At 38.6% G+C, this 21,640-nt stretch overlaps 1 protein-coding gene across 2 annotated transcripts in view; it reads left to right on the top strand.

Moving 5' to 3' along the window:
• Positions 1-21,640, top strand: part of LOC126183769 (TBC1 domain family member 9) — a 204,245-nt gene that overhangs the window by 79,358 nt on the left and 103,247 nt on the right. For both annotated transcript variants that reach the window (XM_049926012.1, XM_049926005.1), the window contains exon 14: positions 5,955-6,027. In XM_049926012.1, the coding sequence (XP_049781969.1) occupies positions 5,955-6,027 (73 nt within the window). The remainder of the gene's footprint in view (positions 1-5,954; positions 6,028-21,640) is intronic.

Below are 21,640 nucleotides of genomic sequence, written 5' to 3'. Positions count from 1 at the left end.
ATTCTCATGGATGACTTCACTGAGATACGTGAAATTCTTAACTCGTCCGATTTTTCCCAGATTAGTGATCCTCCATTCAGGTCTATCACAGATGCTCTTCATATATGTGTCTTTTGAATAGAGATCTGGAGTCCAACTTTTCAGCAATTTCTTAGGTGAACACATATTTGGATAGGAATTTGTCAGGTGTCAAGTATGAAATGGATGTCACCACCTCACACTTGAGGGTAGCTGCGTCACTTGGCAGGGGTTGCCGCTAACCTCCTGTGCATTCTACTGGACAGGGGGTGGCGGAGGGTGCTTGTGTGCATTGATTGCATTATTGTGTGAGCAATCCTGTAGACTGTGCTGTGCGTTATTTGAACAGTTAACAATTACTGAGCTTGTCTACGCATCACTGTGCTGAATTATTTAGGAACAGTTCGTAGGTCTGTAGTGAAATTATTTGGGAAAATTAGGAGTTGTTTGCATGTTTGTAGATTGTGTATTGTGACCCCAAGAACGTAAGGATGAGTGTTTTGTGTCAGTGTGATAAACATATTACATTGCTAAATAAACTGTTCCAAAATAAATAGAGTGCACTGCTGATAGCCTATTGATCTTGTTGACCGCTGACACTGTCACAATTTATAATTGTGCTTGTCAAAAATATTCAGCTGCTGCCGTTTAACATGTGTGCTTAGGACCTTGCTGAACCATACCCTTGGAAAAAAGCAGTAAAAATTTCTTGACAATCTGTATTTTATGTGAAAGCTTAGCTTTTCTTGTAGCTATGCTTTACATATAATTAACTTAAACCATTAACTTTATCTGTTTGTGTGTTTGCTGTTGTTGCTGTTGGCTGACTGCATCACATGTCCTATGCTCTGAATACCTGCTGTCATTGGCTTGCGAGATGAGCTAGCGACATGAGCTATGATTGACTAAAGTACATCACAATCTCGATTTCAGTGCTTTGGAAACTATCGTAATGTATTTGGTGAAGTTTGTATTTATACTTTCATAACACAAATATATGCAATGTACATGTTACTGCGCATCAAAAGTGTTCCCAGAACAATTATTTTTGCTGGGTTTCATTTCCTAAAAAGTGTTGGAAAATTCGACACTGGTGTATAAAACCTTAACAATTCAAAGGATTGATAAGTTTTTTAAAGCTCCATGGGAAAGTATATTGTCACTTAACATGGAAAAGAGGTACTTTCACCTAGGATATAGAGTATTTTCACTCGTAAAAGTGTTATTTTCACCCGAGAAAGTGTTTTCACCTGGTAAAAAGTATATTTGTAACTGGGAAATCCAGAAAAATATGGGATTTATTTTTCCTGCCCACATATATATCCTGTGTAAACACTGCATCATTTTTTGTTTCTTCTGTACTAATAATAACTGTGAATGAATGTCATAAATCATGTTTATTTGTGTTGGATACATTCAGTTGTCACCTGAAGATGGCCAGGGAAGCCAAAACCTGAGATTTTACCAAATAAATATAATTTTGTAGAACATTAGAAATGATTTGGTACTATTGTAGTATCACATCTAAGTAAATCAGTTTCATTATGGGGGTTTCATTTAATTTTATTGTCTTGCATTCCCTAAAATTTAAGAAGTATTAGTTCTCTAAACAGTTTTAGGCCAAATTCTGTAAAATTGGGACACTAAAACTGTGATGATAAATTAAAAATGTAAAGAAGTTTCAAATGTGCATTTATGAAAATCTGGATGTATTAATGTGTTTTTTGTGAAATGAGGATTCTTATAAACAGGCTGATGTCCTGAACTTGCTATGTTTCAAGGGACATAAATTAGAACATGTTGTTGTTGTTGTGGTCTTCAGTCCTGAGACTGGTTTGATGCAGCTCTCCATGCTACTCTATCCTGTGCAAGCTTCTTCATCTCCCAGTACCTACTGCAACCTACATCCTTCTGAATCTGCTTAATGTATTCATCTCTTGGTCTCCCCCCTACGATTTTTACCCTCCACGCTGCCCTCCAATACTAAATTGGTGATCCCTTGATGCCTCAGAACATGTCCTACTAACCGATCCCTTCTTCTGGTCAAGTTGTGCCACAAACTTCTCTTCTCCCCAATCCTATTCAATACTTCCTCATTAGTTATGTGATCTACCCATCTAATCTTCAGCATTCTTCTGTAGCACCACATTTCGAAAGCTTCTATTCTCTTCTTGTCCAAACTATTTATCGTCCATGTTTCACTTCCATACATGGCTACACTCCATACAAATACTTTCAGAAATGACTTCCTGACACTTAACTCTACACTCGATGTTAACAAATTTCTCTTCCTCAGAAACGCTTTCCTTGCCATTGCCAGTCTACACCTTATATCCTCTCTACTTCGACCATCATCAGTTATTTTGCTCCCCAAATAGCAAAACTCCTTTACTACTTTAAGTGTCTCATTTCCTAATCTAATTCCCTCAGCATCACCCGACTTAATGCGACTACATTCCATTACATTCCATTATCCTCGTTTTGCTTTTGTTGATGTTCATCTTATATCCTCCTTTCAAGACACTGTCCATTCCATTCAACTGCTCTTCCAAGTCCTTTGCTGTCTCTGACAGAATTACAATGTCATCGGCAAACCTCAAGGTTTTTATTTCTTCTCCATGGATTTTAATACCTACTCCGAATTTCTCTTTTGTTTCCTTTACTGCTTGCTCGATATACAGATTGAATAACATCGGGCAGAGGCTACAACCCTGTCTTACTCCCTTCCCAACCACTGCTTCCCTTTCATGTCCCTCGACTCTTATAACTGCCATCTGGTTTCTGTACAAATTGTAAATAGCCTTTCGCTCCCTGTATTTTACCCCTGCCACCTTTAGAATTTGAAAGAGAGTATTCCAGTCAACATTGTCAAAAGCTTTCTCTAAGTCTACAAATGCTAGAAATGTAGGTTTGCCTTTCCTTAATCTTTCTTCTAAGATAAGTCGTAAGGTCAGTATTGCCTCACGTGTTCCAGTATTTCTACGGAATCCAAACTGATCTTCCCCAAGGTCGGCTTCTACTAGTTTTTCCATTTGTCTGTAAAGAATTCGTGTTAGTATTTTGCAGCTGTGACTTATTAAACTGATTGTTCGGTAATTTTCACATCTGTCAACACCTGCTTTCTTTGGGATTGGAATTATTATACTCTTCTTGAAGTCTGAGGGTATTTCGCCTGTTTCATACATCTTGCTCACCATATGGTAGAGTTTTGTCAGGACTGGCTCTCCCAAGGCCGTCAGTAGTTCCAATGGAATGTTGTCTACTCCGGGGGCCTTGTTTTGACATAGGTCTTTCAGTGCTCTGTCAAACTCTTCACACAGTATCGTATCTCCCATTTCATCTTCATCTACATCCTCTTCCATTTCCATAATATTGTCCTCAAGTACATCGCCCTTGTATAGACCCTCTATATACTCCTACCACCTTTCTGCTTTCCCTTCTTTGCTTAGAACTGGGTTTCCATCTGAGCTCTTGATGTTCATACAAGTGGTTCTCTTATCTCCAAAGGTCTCTTTAATTTTCCTGTAGGCAGTATCTATCTTACCCCTAGTGAATGCACCTCTACACCCTTATATTTGTCCTCTAGCCATCCCTGCTTAGCCATTTTGCACTTCCTGTCGATTTCATTTTTGAGACGTTTGTATTCCTTTCTGCCTGCTTCATTAACTGCATTTTTATATTTTCTCCTTTCATCAATTAAATTCAATATTTCTTCTGTTACCCAAGGATTTCTAAGAGCCCTGGTCTTTTTACCTACTTGATCCTCTGCTGCCTTCACTACTTCATCCCTCAAAGCTACCCATTCTTCTTCTACTGTATTTCTTTCCCCCATTCCTGTCAATTGTTCCGTTATGCTCTCCCTAAAACTCTGTACAGCCTCTGGTTCTTTCAGTTTATCCAGGTCCCATCTCCTTAAATTCCCACCTTTTTGCAGTTTCTTCAGTTTTAATCTACAGGTCATAACCAATAGATTGTGGTCAGTCCACATCTGCCCCTGGAAATGTCTTACAATTTAAAACCTGGTTCCTAAATCTCTGTCTTACTATTATATAATCTATCTGTTACCTTTTAGTATCTCCAGGGTTCTTCCATGTATACAACCTTCTATCATGATTCTTAAACCAAGTGTTAGCTATAATTAAGTTGTGCTCTGTGCAAAATTCTACCAGGCGGCTTCCTCTTTCATTTCTTAGCCCCAATCCATATTCACCTACTACGTTTCCTTCTCTCCCTTTTCCTGCACTCGAATTCCAGTCACCCGTGACTATTAAATTTTCGTCTCCCTTCACTATCTGAATAATTTCTTTTATTTCATCATACATTTCTTCAATTTCTTCGTCATCTGCAGTGCTATTTGGCATATTAACTTGTACTACTGTAGTGGGCGTGGGCTTCGTGTCTATCTTGGCCACAATAATGCGTTCACTGTGCTGTTTGTAGTAGCTTACCCGCTTTCCTATTTTCCTATTCATTATTAAACCTACTCCTGCATTGCCCCTATTTGACTTTGTGTTCATAACCCTGAAGTCACCTGACCAGAAGTCTTGTTCCTCCTGCCACCAAACTTCACTAATTCCCACTATATCTAATTTTAACCTATCCATTTACCTTTTTAAATTTTCTAACCTACCTGCCCAATTGAGGGATCTGACATTCCACGCTCCGATCCGTAGGACGCCAGTTTTCTTTCTCCTGATAACAACGTCCTCTTGAGTAGCCCCCGCCCGGAGATCCGAATGGGGGACTATTTTACCTCCGGAATATTTTACCCAAGAGGACGCCATCATCATTTAATCATACAGTAAAGCTGCATGCCCTCGGGAAAGATTACGGCCGTAGTTTCCCCTTGCTTTCAGCCGTTCGCAGTACCAGCACAGCAATGCCGTTTTGGTTATTGTTACAAGGCCAGATCAGTCAATCATCCAGACTGTTGCCCTTGCAACTACTGAAAAGGGTGCTGCCCCTCTTCAGGAACCACACGTTTGTCTGGCCTCTCAACAGATACCCCTCTGTTGTGGTTGTACCTACGGTACGGCCATCTGTATCGCTGAGGCACGCAAGCCTCCCCACCAACGGCAAGGTCCATGGTGCATGGGGGGAAATTAGAACATATCAAGAATCAAATATAGGAAAAAAATGGAGAAAAGAAGAATGAGACTAGGGCATTTATGATCCAACATGATGAGAATAAAAGTTCACAGTTTGGTACTAAACAATTCACACATCTGAATTCAGGATTTGAGAAAATTCTGTGTGGTAGACAGGCTTCTTTGTGCTTTACAGTCCTTCTACCAGGTACTGTCATTTGTTTGGACTTGTCCATAAAAAAAGACAGCAAGAAATAGATAATCTCACAGCCCCCAAGATTTATTTTCACTTAAAACTTGGCACAAACACATTAAATAAATGTGGTGTCAAAACTTGGAACTGCATTAACTCATCACAGGCTAAGGGAGGTAGGTCAAGAGGAAACTGTATCACAATCCAATACCAAGCAAGAGAGCAGTGGTAATGGATACAGGCCAGTCACAACAGTAAAACAAAGAAACAGTGTCAATCCAAAGAATTGAATAGTTCATTAGTAAGGGCAGACCGAGACCACTGTAGAATGTTGACATAACTACATGCTGGAGTGGCAGGCCACACAGATTGATGTATTTTACACACGAATGTTTGATGTACCTATTGAAAATTGCTTTGCCACAGTTATCAGTAGAGAACTGGAAGATTCTGCAGTTATTAAACTGAATTCATCATTCTATTTTAGATATTTTGTTGCTAATATGAATATTGTGAACCCACACCACTATCACCACTGCCAGCCTTTCTTCCCAATACCTTCTTCTCTTTCACTCACATTCTTCATACAGATAGTTTTTTTATTAAGGGTACATGTATTAAAACTGAATCTAATATTGTACTGTTATTTTTCCCAGTGTGATGCCATATGAAAGTGCTGTCAACATAATAGACTGCTTTTTCTATGATGGTGCAAAAGTCATATTTCAGGTAAGTATTAAATTGGTATTTGTACTCCAGTTGAATACTGATTTTTCCTGAGAAAGGTCAAAGTCGTATATAAATGAAGAACTTTTTTGGATTGTGGTGTGTACATCTAAAACTACACCTGCTCTGCAAACCACTGTGAGGTACATGTCAGATGGTGCCTCCATAGCTCCACATATTAGATTAAATTAGATTAGATTAGTACTTGTTCCACTGATCATGAATATGGCACTTTGTAATGATGTGGAACATGTCAGGTTAATAAAAGGTGTCTCTACAAGATACTACATTACACAAAATATTACATTACACTTTTTTTTTTGCCCCGGATGGGGGGGGGGGTGTTTGTTGAGGAAATTACCCACTTACTATATCCAAAAATTCATCTAATGAGTAGAAGGAGTTGCCATTAAGAAATTCTTTTAATTTCATTTTAAATGCTATATGGCTATCTGTCAGACTTTTGATGCTGTTAGGTAAGTGACCAAAGAGTTTTGTGGCAGCATAATTTACCCCCTTTGAGCCAAAGTTAGATTTAACCTTGAGTAGTGAAGATCATTCTTTCTCCTAGTGTTTAGCCATGTACACTGCTATTACTTTTGAATTCGTTTGGATTGTTAATAACAAATTTCAAAGTGAATATATATATTGTGAGGCTACAGTGAAGATCTCTAGCTCTTTAAATAAGTGTTTGCAAGATGATCTTGGATGAGCTCCAGCAATTATTCTGATTACACGCTTTTGTGCAATGAACACTCTTTTACTCAATGATGAGTTACCCCAGAATATGATGCCATACAAAAGCAGAGAATGAAAATATGGATGGTAAGCTAATTTACCGAGATGTATATCGCCAAAATTTGCAGTGACCCTAATAGCGTAAGTAGCTGAACTCAAACGTGTCAGCAGATCCTCAGTGTTTTTTTTGTTTCCAGTTCAACCCCTCATCAATGCATACATCTCGAAATTTTAAATATTCTACCTTAGCTACCGATTTCTGATCGAAGTCTATATTTATTAATGGTGTCATTCCATTTACTGTGTGGAACTATATATACTGTATTTTGTCAAAGTTTAATGAGAGCCCATTTGCAGAGAACCACTCAATGATTTTCTGAAAAACATCATTTACAATTTCACCAGTTAATTCTTGTCTGTTGGGTGTGATAGCTATACTTGTATCATCGGCAAAAAGTACCAGCTTTGCATCTTCATGAAAATAGAATGGCAAGTTATTAATATATATTAAGAACAGCAGAGGACCCAAGACCGAACCTTGTGGCACCCCATTCTTGATTGTTCCCCAGTCTGAGAAATGACCAGTTTTTTGCATATTATGTGAACTGCTTATTTCAACTTTCTGCACTCTTCCAGTTAGGTATGATTTAAACCATTTGAGCACTGTCGAATTCATACCACAGTGCTTGAGCTTATCTAGAAGTATTCCATGATTTACCCAATCAAAAGCCTTTGATAGATCAAAAAAATCCCAACGGGTGACTTCCGGTTACTCAGAGCATTTAATATTTCCTTAGTGAAAGTGTATATAGCATTTTCCGTTGAGAAACCCTTCTGGAAATCAAACTGACATTTTGTTAAAACTTTATTTTTACAAAGGTGTGAAGCTACTCTACAGTACATTACTTTTTCAGAAATTTTGGATTCAGAGATTGGGCGGTAGTTGTTAACATCAGACGTATCCCCTTTTTTGTGCAGTGGTTTAACAATGGCATACTTCAGTCTGTCTGGGAAAATACCCTGCTTCAGAGAGCTATTACATATGTGGCTAAGAATCCCACTTATTTCTTGGGAACAAGCTTTTATTATCCTGCTGGAAATGCCATCAATTCCATGTGAGCTTTTATTTCTGAGAGAGTTTATCATCTTCCTGATTTCAGAAGGAGAGGTGGGTGGAATTTAAATTGTATCAGATGGTGTGGGTAAGGCCTCTTCCATTAACTGCCTTGCTTCTTCTAAAGAACATTTAGATCCTATTTTCTCTACAACATTTAAAAAATGATTATTCTAAATGTTTTCGACTTCGGCTTGTTGTTTATCAAGTTTCCATTTGCTTTGATGGTGATGCCATCATCTTGTACTCTTGGTTGCCTTGTCTCCCTTGTAATAATATTCCATATTGTTTTGATTTTGTTATCAGAGGTATTAATTTCAGACATGCTTCTGGACTTTTTAATAACCTTTCTTAATGTAGCACAGTAGTTTTTATAATATTTGGCTGTTTCTGGGTCATTACTCTTTCTTGTTGCTAGATACAGTTCCCTTTTGTGGTTACAAGATATTTTTATTCCTTTAGTAAGCCAAGGTTTTTTGCATAGTTTCGTATAATTAGATTTAACTACATTCTTGGGGAAACAGTTTACAAATTCTTGTAAAAGTGTATCATGAAATAAGTTATATTTTAAATTAGCATCAGATTCATTGTACACCTCATCCCAGTCTAACTGCTGAAGATTTTCTCTGAAATTTCTAATTGTTGAGTCATTAATTGAACACACAACTTTGGAGGGTAGTTTTGAATTACTGAATGGAGCTATGTCATATACTGTAACTAGCTGAGCATCATGATCAGAAAGGCCATTCTCAGCAGGACAAGAATTTGTTTTTAAACCTATCTTGGTCTGTAAAAGCACTTCCGTGACACACTGTCACTAGTCAAACAAGACACTGACCTTGTGTGCTGATCTATTTGTGTGTTCCCCTGTTAGCTCTATGTGGTTGGGTCTCATAAATTTGAGCAATATTGGTAGGATTGGTTGCTTTAGTATTTTATAAGCACTCTCCTTTTTAGACAGATTACATTTTCCCAGTATCCTACCAATTTATCAAAATTTATCATCTGCTTTACCCACAACTGAGTGTTAGTGAGTGTTCCTTTTCATATCCCCCAAATTTTTACCTTCAAGTATTTGTAGGAATTGACTGATTCTAGTTGGGGGTGTCTTTTAAAAAGTCAATAAACACAAAAAGTAAATTTTTGAGAAAACACATTTTTTAAATAGCATACCAAAATACTGTTTACGTAAATGAGAGAATTTAACTTTTATACTGCTTTTGTAGGCATGATTCTGATTGTGTGTTTGGCTTCTCTAAAATTTTCAATGTTTACATCAAGAGTAGAGGAACAAAGTCTGTAGTTCTCTCTCTCTCTCTCTCTCTCTCTCTCTCTCTCTCTCTCTCTCTCTCTCCAGAAGTTGACAAATGCAAAGATGAAAGTCAGTTTTGTTAATATGCACATTCAAAGTAATTATGTTTTTACCTTTAACATTAATTAGAGAGAAAACTACTTTCTTATTCATTTTACATAGAAATAAAAACAATGTACTGAAGTACTATACTTCCAGTAGTGTCCTTATAAAATTCTCCTGCTCTTACTGGTATGTTAAAATGCCTATCAAGTTTTAATACATTCATTTTCTTTTCTTTGATGACCATTTTATTCTTTTCCAAGGTGGCTGCTCTCTTGACTTCCTGGCTACATTTTCTGCATTTCTGTACCTCAACCTTTCCAGGACTTCCATGATAAGTGTCCAGTACTGGCAACAATACCTTCTTCTGAGACTTTACATAAGCCATACTCACTGAGCATTTATTTTGGAGTAGCATCTTAGATCATACAGCTTTTTGTGCACTGAACTGGACATCATCTGCTTCCCAGTCTTCACAATGTTCCAGCATTTTATAGTATTCAGTCTGTGAAAGAATATCTTCCTTTTTTGTAGTCTTTTTTCCACTGTACCAAGCGCTCTTTCAGGAGGCATATATGTGTGATCACAAATAGGGAAATAAAGCACCAGCTATTTGTATGGAATTGGCTGATTCTGTTGTATATCAAATCATACTTAAACTACATTTGGATTGTCCTTTTTCAGTATTGCATAGAATTTTTTTGCGTGAAGTTTGTGCAACCTGTGATTTGTTATTAGTGATTCCTTTTGTCCAGATCTTGTTCCTTTTTCAATTTCAATCTTGCATTTTGAGCATGTATCTGTGTGGGGAGTTCTAAATGATAAATTAAAGCAGTGATAGAAAATATATTCGTACTTCAATAAGAGCAAATTGGAAGCTTTTTTTACAGAAATGTTTCCACATTTTGACTGTATTCAGCTTGCATGGTAAATATCCTCTTCGAAACTTTTGCCTTGAATTGTGACTTTTTATACACCTGTTTGTTTTGATATTATGATAGCTTGTGTAGCTTCCTTATATTTTGTAGTGCTGCATTCTCCCCCTTGGTTTTCAGTTGGTAACTTTTCTGTTGCATAAAATTCATTGGCCAAATTGGAGAGTCTGTCTTTGGGCATCCTTGATGTTGCTTGAAATGAAATGTTGCAGCACATACAGTTAATGTCTGACCATCTTTCTCTGTTGTGCTGTACATTATCAAAACAATATTCTTGACGTTGCTTATTTCTTGACGTTCCTGATTTTTACTAATATGATTATTGTGTATTTTAATAATAATAATAATAAATCAGGATCAGTTTCGTTTAGACTATTTGCATGACGACAAAAATTCGTGATATCATCATAAGAAAGATGAGCTGCCCTGCTTTCCTTTCTTAGTAAGGCATTGGGGCTCACTAGGGTGTCTGGTAGCTCATGTGAACAGGCAATAACCAGCATTATTTTTTCTTGTTGGACTTCTTGCATGTTTTCTCTCTCGACCTGCACTTCCTACCACCTGAGCCCTCGGTTACTTGTATACCATTTTCTGAATCACATGTATTAACATCCATTTTATAGTTTAACAGCCTACTTTTGTACTGCAATCTTCTCCCTGACAAAATTGTCCCCAACTGGGCAATAATCAGAAGTTAATGTTGTTGTGTAGACCACTAATTTGTTAGTCTCCCTTCAAGTATCTCAGAAACAACACACAGTTTGCATTTATAGACTTCATTTTAACTGACTGACAGCAAAAAAGAGATTTACAAAAGTCTGTACATTTCAGTAACCTCTAACAGCAGAAAATGTTGGATTTTGATGAAACCATCTGAACAAGTTATGCTCGACAACAAGCTTGATTTGTAACTATGAAACTCTGAATTTTGAAATACAATACTATGTCTTTGGATTTTAAATTTCTCATCATTTAAAGCTAGTTATCAATCTTTGCATGACTTTGGAAGCTTATTAAGATGTGACTGCATTTTTCTTGTCTCTCTCTCTCTCTCTCTCTCTTTCTCTTTTTTCAGTCAGGTTTTCAGACAGTGTTTCATTATACAAACTCCATAATTTGCAAAGTGTCTGAGGAACTGTTAGTATGAGTTATGTGATCATGAACTTAATAATTCATTGAATGTTGGAAAACAAAAATGTAATGTATTGGCAACAAATATTCAACAAGACAAAAGTTTTTGTCATAAGTAATAGTCATGGAAGAAACTATAGGAAATTACTGCAGGACAACATAGGCAACCACTTAATTACAAAACATGGTGCATCATTCAAATAAGTTGTTAAAAATATGGACAACTTAACTAAGAAATTGTCCTTTAATATATTCATAGTTATTGGTGAAAAAAAGGAAAGTACAGGTGCTGAGTGATGGGTGGGATTTTTGTCAAGAAAGTGAGTCTTCAGAGAGAATTATAATCAAAAAGAAAGGCTCCAGGATCAATATTCAAAATATATTGCTGTATACAGAAAAAATACTGATGCATTCTGGAGCTGGAGAACAGGCCACCAGCTAGTCAGGAGGATCAGGGCAGATGTTGTCCAGCAATGAGAACCATCAGGATGAGGTGGGAAGGAGGGGCATCAAATTGATGAGGCAAGGATCAGAGACCTGTCTACCACCACTCTAGCACACCTTGCAACCAACACATGACTCTCCTGCCACATTCCCTGTTACTCACTCAGACAGGCTGTGAGGAAAATTTGTCGGCCAGCATTGTAATGGAACAAACAACGTTTATGCTGTGCTGATGATTCTACCCAGCACGTAGCCCCCAAGAGGTCGTATAGGAGTACTAGAAGTGAAAATTTTCAGTAGCCAAGAAGTACTGGTACCCCCTAGACTGGTAGTGGCTTGCAGAACTCATACCCCTTCCCTGGAAGAGTTTACACAAGTGCAAATCAGTGACTTCCATGGAAGAGGAATTGCCTGTGCTAAGACTTCATATGTTGGGGTACATGGGCTGCTGGAGCAAAGAATACCAAGTGGGATTACAAAAATTTTACAATAATAATTTCCTTTGCAAGTTGGTAGCAACTGGCCCAAGTTGCAGTCGCTGAGCTCATGTGGTGGTGAAGCTGTAGTAGGCAGGTGTGCATGGGCCCTGGAGTTCTGAGGGTGATGGAGCTGAAGGATGGTGGCATGTCTCCTGCAGCAGTTAGGGAACTTGAATGGTAGATATAGGCATAAGTCTGTAACACTTGAATGTCTGTTTTAGCCTAGAGCCTTGGGGATATGTTACATATAGTGTGGCATTGTTTACTATACTTAACTCTTTCAGACCTGAGTTTTTTTCTGGAGAAAAGAATGAACTACTTTACGCTTTAATGGCTTAAGTGATTTTAGATGCAAGATTTATATAAATGTACTCATTTTCAAAACATACTTTGTACACTTGGCTTCATTTTATGGAACGAAATAACTGTTTACAAAATATTCTGTATTGTAATAAAGAGTAAAATGATCATTCAATAATTACCATGCAAAATAACAATAAATATATTCAATTATACTGTATTATATAGCAAACTGACCACATCTGTGATTTCTGGTGGACTCAAGCTGCTGCACGCTGTTGCCTTGCTAATATTTTCGTAGTGATTTCCAACAATTGGCAGTACTTGTGCATGATGAGTGGGCTGAAAATTCACAAATGCATGCATCAGGTTTCCATTGGGACAAAGTACTTCTGTTGCAACTAAGACTCAGTAAAAGTTAACGTACACAATTGTAGCCAGAGGTTCTGAAAGGGTTAATAACACTCTTAAGTGGAGAATTCATAGAGAATGTGCCCTCAGTAATGAGCTGCAGTAGAATAATATTTTGTAGGTAATTGGAGGAACATTTCATCTACAACAACAACAACAACAACAACAATAATAATAATAATAATAATAATAATAATAATAGATCACATCACAAGCGGATGTACAATACTAGCAAATACAGAATACCCCAGAAGACATGACAATGTAGCGAAAATAATACATCAACAGTTTGCCTCACAACATAAACTTATAGAACAACACGTTCCCACATAAAAGTATGCATCACCAAATGTACTGGAGAATAATGAATGCAAATTATACTGGAACAACTGTTATAACAGATAAAACAACACCACATAACAAACCTGACATCATACTCACCAATAAAAAGAAGAAATTAACACAACTAATTGAAATATCCATACCCAATACAACAAATATACAAAAGAAAACAGGAGAAAAAATTGAAAAATACATCCAGCTGGCTGAGGAAGTCAAGGACATGTGGCATCAGGATAAAGTTGACATTATATCAATTATACTATCAACTACAGGAGTCATACCACACAATATCCACCAGTACATCAATGCAATACAGCTACATCCAAACTTATATATACAACTACAGAAATCCATAATTATTGATACATGTTCAATTAACTGAAAGTTCCTAAATGCAATATAAAACATACCGTACAGTTAAAAGGAAGTCGCACTTGATCAAGGTCCACATCACTTTCCATTTTTGACCAGGCATAACATCTGAGGAAAGAAAGAGTAATAATAATAATAATAATAATATGTTCTGCCATTTGTAAAAGGCGACGAAAAGAACAAACCACTAATAGAGCTAACCCCCCTTTTAGTGTGATTAGTTGGTTCAGGACAGAACTAATGAAGCCTCGCACAAGCGCTGTCATGGCCGGGGACGACACTTGAACACTATGCCCGTCCACAATGGTAACGACACTGCTAGCCACATGGAAAATGATTTAAATCCAAATAGAGGTGTTTTGTAGAATATGCTTCCTGCAACCACCCTAGAAGGAAAACAAAGACAGAGGATGAGATGGTCAGATGAAGTTAACCGACACCTCATGTTCCGTTATTACCAAGCAACAAACTTAGGAACCAACACAACTGGATACAGATCACAAGAAGACACAACATTTATTACCAGATATCCAGAATTAAAATTTTTAACAGAACAACGACCAGCTGATCAGATCCGTGTAACAATAAAAAATAACAGGGTACCCCAGTCAGAATTAGAAAACATCAAACAAGTACAACAAATACTGGAACAAAATAATGTGCAATCAGAAGAAGAAGAAATTACAGTAATGGACTCAAACGTCCCGGAGCAAACAAACAAAGAACAACAAGCATCAATTAAACAATCAGAGGAAAACGAAATCTTAAGACAGCCACCAGAACAAGCACAAATAGACCACCAAGTGACACACATGTTAGATATAGAAGAAAAATTTCAGCTGACATATATAGAATACAAAGACACAAATACAGACATTAGACCATTCTTGCATAGACCGCCAAATAACCCACAAGTCGAAACAACAATAAAAACTATCAACACAATCACACACAACAAAATAAATGAAAATACAACTATGGAAGAGTTAAAACCACTGGTTTATATAGGAGCACTCACTACATTAAATATACACACTAGGCAGAGATCAGAACAAACCAACACACAGAAGAAACCCACAAAACCAGCATGGCAACACAGGCTACAGATCAGAATAGAAAAACTGAGAAAAGACATCGGACAGCTAACACAATGTATAAGAAATGAAATATCAGACAAAAAATGAAAAAGGTTAGGTAAAATCTCACAACAAGAAGCAATAGAGCAATTAGATGAAAAGCATTGGCCAAACGACTCAGTAGATACAAAAAAAGTGAAAATAGAAGGAAACAAAACCAAACATTCAACACAAACCAAAAGAAATTTTACCAGACACTAGATAACACACACATTAAAATAGACAATCCACCAAACATAACAGACATGGAACACTTCTGGAGCAACATATGGTCAAACCCGGTACAACATAACAGGCATGCACGATGATACAAGCAGAAACAGATACATACAAGATAATACCACAAATGCCTAAAGTGATAATTTTGCAACATGAAGTCACCCGAGCAATTAATTCTACTCACAATTGGAAAGCCCCTGGAAAAGATAAAATAGCAAATTTCTGGCTAAAGAAGTTCACCTCAACACATTCACATCTAACTAAATTATTTAACATTAATGATATGAATATAATAGAGGGAAACATTCCACGTGGGAAAAATATATTTAAAAAGAAAGATGATGAGACTTACCAAACAAAAGCACTGGCAGGTCGATAGACACACAAACAAACACAAACATACACACAAAATTCTAGCTTTTGCAACCAACGGTTGCCTCGTCAGGAAAGAGGGAAGGAGAAGGAAAGACAAAAGGATATGGGTTTTAAGGGAGAGGGTAAGGAGTCATTCCAATCCCGGGAGCGGAAAGACTTACCTTAGGGGGAAAAAAGGACAGGTATACACTCGCACACACACACATATCCATCCACACATACACAGACACAAGCAGACATTTGTAAAGGCAAAGAGTTTGGGCAGAGATGTCAAAAGTCCTCAATCTTTCCTCTCCCACATCCACACCGGTTGTTCAGAGCATCCTCCTACAGGCCAACCGCAAATTAGAACAGCATGCCACCCTCCACCTTAAAAAATTATCCAATCTCCTGGTTTCCCACCTCCGGAAAGGCAACTCACTCACCCTTCACAACCTTTCCAGCAAACCTCAACATCCTCTCATTGCACACAAACCCAGTCTCTCCCATCTACTCAATCTCCCACTTCCAGCTCCACTCCCTCCAAAACCTCAAAATTCCAATCAACACACTCTGGAACCACAACACTCCAATTCAGTAGTTAACCTCTCCTCCAAACCTCTCTCCCAATCAGAAACCTCTGTCCTATCCAAAGGCCTCACCTTCAGCCCCACTCCCAGATTTAACCAAACAGCCCTTGTCAAAGATTTACTGTCCTACACCCGTACTCTCTGCTGGAAATATCACTTTGCCACGAAGAAAAATGATCCTAATCCTACTCCTAATGATCCAACTCCCCAAGATACTATCCAAATTGAACCATGCCTGGAACAGTTCCGTCCTCCGTCACAGCGGGACCCACCTCCTCTTCCTCAAAATCACCCTCTCCTAACCTTCTAGGAATTTCTGACTTCCAGCCTTGCCTCTCAATCCTTCTTAAAAAACCTTAATCCTACTCCCAACATCACCACTGCTGAAGCCCAGGCTATCCGTGATCTGAAGGCTGACCAATCCATCGTCATTCTTCCGGCGGACAAGGGTTCCATGACTGTGGTACTTGATCGTCGGGAGTATGTGGCTGAGGGACTGTGTCAGCTTTCAGACAACACTACTTACAAAGTTTGCCATAGTAATCCCATTCCTGATGTCCAGGCGGAGCTTCAAGGAATCCTCAGAACCTTAGGCCCCCTACAAAACCTTTCACCTGACTCCATCAACCTCCTGACCCCACCAACACCCCGCACCCCTACCTTCTACCTTCTTCCCAAAATTCACAAACCCAATCATCCCGACCGTCCCATTGTAGCTGGTTACCAAGCCCCCACAGAACGCATCTCTGCCTACGTAGATCAACACCTTTAACCCATTACATGCAGTCTCCCATCCTTCATCAAAGACACCAACCACTTTCTCGAACGCCTGGAATCCCTACCCAGTCTGTTACCCCCGGAAACCATCCTTGTAACCATTGATGCCACTTCCTTATACACAAATATTCCGCATGTCCAGGGCCTCGCTGCGATGGAGCACTTCCTTTCACGCCGATCACCTGCCGCCCTACCTAAAACCTCTTTCCTCATTACCTTAGCCAGCTTCATCCTGACCCACAACTTCTTCACTTTTGAAGGCCAGACATACCAACAATTAAAGGGAACAGCCATGGGTACCAGGATGGCCCCCTCGTACGCCAACCTATTCATGGGTCGCTTAGAGGAAGCCTTCTTGGTTACCCAGGCCTGCCAACCCAAAGTTTGGTACAGATTTATTGATGACATTTTCATGATCTGGACTCACAGTGAAGAAGAACTCCAGAATTTCCTCTCCAACCTCAACTCCTTTGGTTCCATCAGATTCACCTGGTCCTACTCTAAATCCCATGCCACTTTCCTTGATGTTGACCTCCACCTGTCCAATGGCCAGCTTCACACGTCCGTCCACATCAAACCCACCAACAAGCAACAGTACCTCCATTATGACAGCTGCCACCCATTCCACATCAAACAGTCCCTTCCCTACAGCCTAGGTCTTCGTGGCAAACGAATCTGCTCCAGTCCGGAATCCTTGAACCATTACACCAACAACCTGAAAACAGCTTTTGCATCCCGTAACTACCCTCCCGACCTGGTACAGAAGCAAATAACCAGAGCCACTTCCTCATCTCCTCAAACCCGGAACCTTCCACAGAAGAACCCCAAAAGTGCCCCACTTGTGACAGGATACTTTCCGGGACTGGATCAGATTCTGAATGTGGCTCTCCAGCAGGGATACGACTTCCTCAAATCCTGCCCTGAAATGAGATCCATCCTTCATGAAATCCTCCCCACTCCACCAAGAGTGTCTTTCCGCCGTCCACCTAACCTTCGTAACCTCTTAGTTCATCCCTATGAAATCCCCAAGCCACCTTCCCTACCCTCTGGCTCCTACCCCTGTAACCGCCCCCGGTGTAAAACCTGTCCCATGCACCCTCCCACCACCACCTAGTCCAGTCCTGTAACCCGGAAGATGTACACGATCAAAGGCAGAGCCACGTGTGAAAGCACCCATGTGATTTACCAACTGACCTGCCTACACTGTGAAGCGTTCTATGTGGGAATGACCAGCAACAAACTGTCCATTCGCATGAATGGACTCAGGCAGACAGTGTTTGTTGGTAATGAGGATCACCCTGTGGCTAAACATGCCTTGGTGCACGGCCAGCTCATCTTGGCACAGTGTTACACTGTCCGGGTTATCTGGATACTTCCCACTAACACCAACCTGTCAGAACTCCGGAGATGGGAACTTGCCCTTCAGCATATCCTCTCTTCTCGCTATCCGCCAGGCCTCAATCTCCGCTAATTTCTAATTTCAATCTGCCGCCGCTCATACCTCACCTGTCTTTCAACATCATCTTTGCCTCTGTACTTCCATCCCGACTGACATCTCTGCCCAAACTCTTTGCCTTTACAAATGTCTGCTTGTGTCTGTGTATGTGTGGATGGATATGTGTGTGTGCGAGTGTATACCTGTCCTTTTTTCCCCCTAAGGTAAGTCTTTCCGCTCCCGGGATTGGAATGACTCCTTACCCTCTCCCTTAAAACCCATATCCTTTTGTCTTTCCTTCTCCTTCCCTCTTTCCTGACGAGGCAACCGTTGGTTGCGAAAGCTAGAATTTTGTGTGTATGTTTGTGTTTGTTTGTGTGTCTGTCGACCTGCCAGTGCTTTTGTTTGGTAAGTCTCATCATCTTTCTTTTTAAATATAAATTATTTAACAGTTACATTGCAGACCCATACACATTCCCTGATACACTTACACATGGAATAACTTATCTGAAACCTAAAGATGAAGCAGACACAGCAAACCCAGCTAAATATTGCCCCATAATATGCCTACCAACAATATACAATATATTAACCTCACTCATTACACAGAAATTAATGACACATACAACACAGAACAAAATTATAAATGAAGAACAGAAAGGCTGTTGCAAAGGAGCACGAGGATATAAAGAGCAACTGATAATAGATGCAGAGGTGACATATCAAGCTAAAACTAAACAATAGTCGCTACACTACGCATACATTAATTACCAAAAAGCTTTTGATAGTGTACCCCACTCATGGTTACTACAAATATTGGAAATACACAAAGTAGATCCTAAATTGATACAGTTCCTAAACATAGTAATGAAAAATTGGAAAACCACACTTAATATCCAAACAAATTCAAATAATATCACATCACAGCCAATACAGATTAATTGTGGGATATACCAAGGAGACTCATTAAGTCCTTTCTAGTTCTGCCTTGCTCTGAACCCACTATCCAATATCCTAAATAATACAAGTTATGGATACAATATTACTGGAACATACCAACACAAAATCACACATTTGCTATACATGGATGATCTAAAACTACTGGCAGCAACAAATCAACAACTCAACCAATTACCAAAGATAACAGAAGTATTCAGCAATGATATAAATATGGCTTTTGGAACAGACAAATTTAAGAAAAATAGCATAGTCAAGGGAAAACACACTAAACAAGAAGATTACATATTGGATAACCACAGCGACTGCATAGAAGCGATGGAAAAAACAGATGCCTATAAATAGCTAGGATACAGACAAAAAATAGGATTAGATAATACAAATATTAAAGACGAACTAAAAGAAAAATATAGACAAAGACTAACAAAAATACTGAAAACAGAATTAACAGCAAGAAACAAGACAAAAGCTATAAATACTTATGCTATACCAATATTGACCTACTCATTTGGAGTAGTGAAATGGAGTAACACAGACCTAGAAGCACTCAGTGCACAATGCCACAAATATAGAATACATCACATACATTCAGCAACAGAAAGATCCACATTAAGCAGAAAGGAAGGAGGAAGGGGATTTATCGACATACAAAACCTGTATTATGGACATGTAGACAATTTTCTTAAATTCTTTATAGAACGAGCAGAAACTAGCAAAATACACAAAGCAATCACTCATATAAATACATCAGCTACACCATTGCAATTTCATAACCACCTCTACAACCCTTTAGATCACATAACAACAACAGATACGAAGAAAGTAAATTGGAAAAAGAAAACACTACATGGCAAGCACCCGTATCATCTAACACAGCCACACATTGATCAAGACGCATCCAACACATGGCTAAGAAAAGGCAATATATACAGTGAGACGGAAGGATTAATGATTGCAATACAGGATCAAACAATAAACACCAGATATTACAGAAAGCATATTATTAAAGATCCCAATACCACAACAGATAAATGCAGACTTTGCAAACAACAAATAGAAACAGTAGATCACATCTCAAGCGGATGTACAATACTAGCAAATACAGAATACCCCAGAAGACATGACAATGTAGCGAAAATAATACATCAACAGCTTGCCATACAACATAAACTAATAAAACAACATGTTCCCACATACAAGTATGCACCACAAAATGTACTGGAGAATAATGAATACAAATTATACTGGAACAGAACCGTTATAACAGATAAAACAACACCACATAACAAACCTGACATCATACTCACCAATAAAAAGAAGAAATTAACACAACTAATTGAAATATCCATACCCAATACAACAAATATACAAAAGAAAACAGGAGAAAAAATTGAAAAATACATCCAATTGGCTGAGGAAGTGAAGGACATGAGGCATCAGCATAAAGTTGACATTATACCAATTATACTGTCAACTACAGGAGTCATACCACACAATATCCACTAGTACATCAGCGCAATACAGCTACATCCAAATGTATATGTAGAACTACAGAAATCTGTAATTATTGATACGTGTTCAATTACCCGAAAGTTCTTAAATGCAATGTAACATATACCGTACAGTTACAAGGAAATCACGCTTGATCAAGGTCCACGTCACTTTCCATTTTTAACCAGACATAACGTCTGAGAAAGGAAAGAAATATAATAATAATAATAATAATAATAATAATAATAATAATAACCATGAACCATGGACCATGGACCTTGCTGTTGGTGGGGAGGCTAGCATGTCTCAACAATACAGATAGCCATACCGTAGGTGCAACCACAATGGAGGGGTATGTGTTGAGAGGCCAGAAAAACGTGTGGTTCCTGAAGAGGGGCAGCAGCCTTTTCAGTAGTTGCAGGGGTACAGTCTGGATGATTGACTGATCTGGCCTTGTAACACTAACCAAAATGGTCTTGCTGTTCTGGCACTGCGAACAGGTGAAAGCAAGGGGAAACTACTACTACTCCTACTCCTACTACTCTTGGGTAAAATATTCTGGAGCTAAAATAGTCCCCCATTCGGATCTCCGGGCGGGGACTACTCAAGAGGACGTCGTTATCAGGAGAAAGAAAACTGATGTTCTACTGATCGCAGTGTGGAATGTCAGATCCCTTAATCGGGCAGGTAGGTTAGAAAATTTAAAAAAGGGAAATGGATAGGTTAAAGTTAGATATAGTGGGAATTAGTGAAGTTCAGTGGCAGGAGGAACAAGACTTTTGGTCAGGTGAATACAGGGTTATAAATACAAAATCAAATAGAGGTAATGCAGGAGTAGGTTTAATAATGAATAAAAAAATAGGAGTGCAAGTAAGCTACTACAAACAGCATAGTGAACGCATTATTGTGGCCAAGATAGACACGAAGCCCATGCCTACTACAGTAGTACAAGTTTATATGCCACCTAGCTCTGCAGATGACGAAGAGATTGATGAAATGTATGATGAAATAAAAGAAATTGTTCAGATGGTGAAGGG

Source organism: Schistocerca cancellata, chromosome 1 (assembly GCF_023864275.1).
Source record: "Schistocerca cancellata isolate TAMUIC-IGC-003103 chromosome 1, iqSchCanc2.1, whole genome shotgun sequence".
Classification (NCBI taxonomy): domain Eukaryota; kingdom Metazoa; phylum Arthropoda; class Insecta; order Orthoptera; family Acrididae; genus Schistocerca; species Schistocerca cancellata.
Note: the sequence above shows the minus strand (reverse complement) of the source record. Positions and strands in the feature narration are given on the sequence as shown.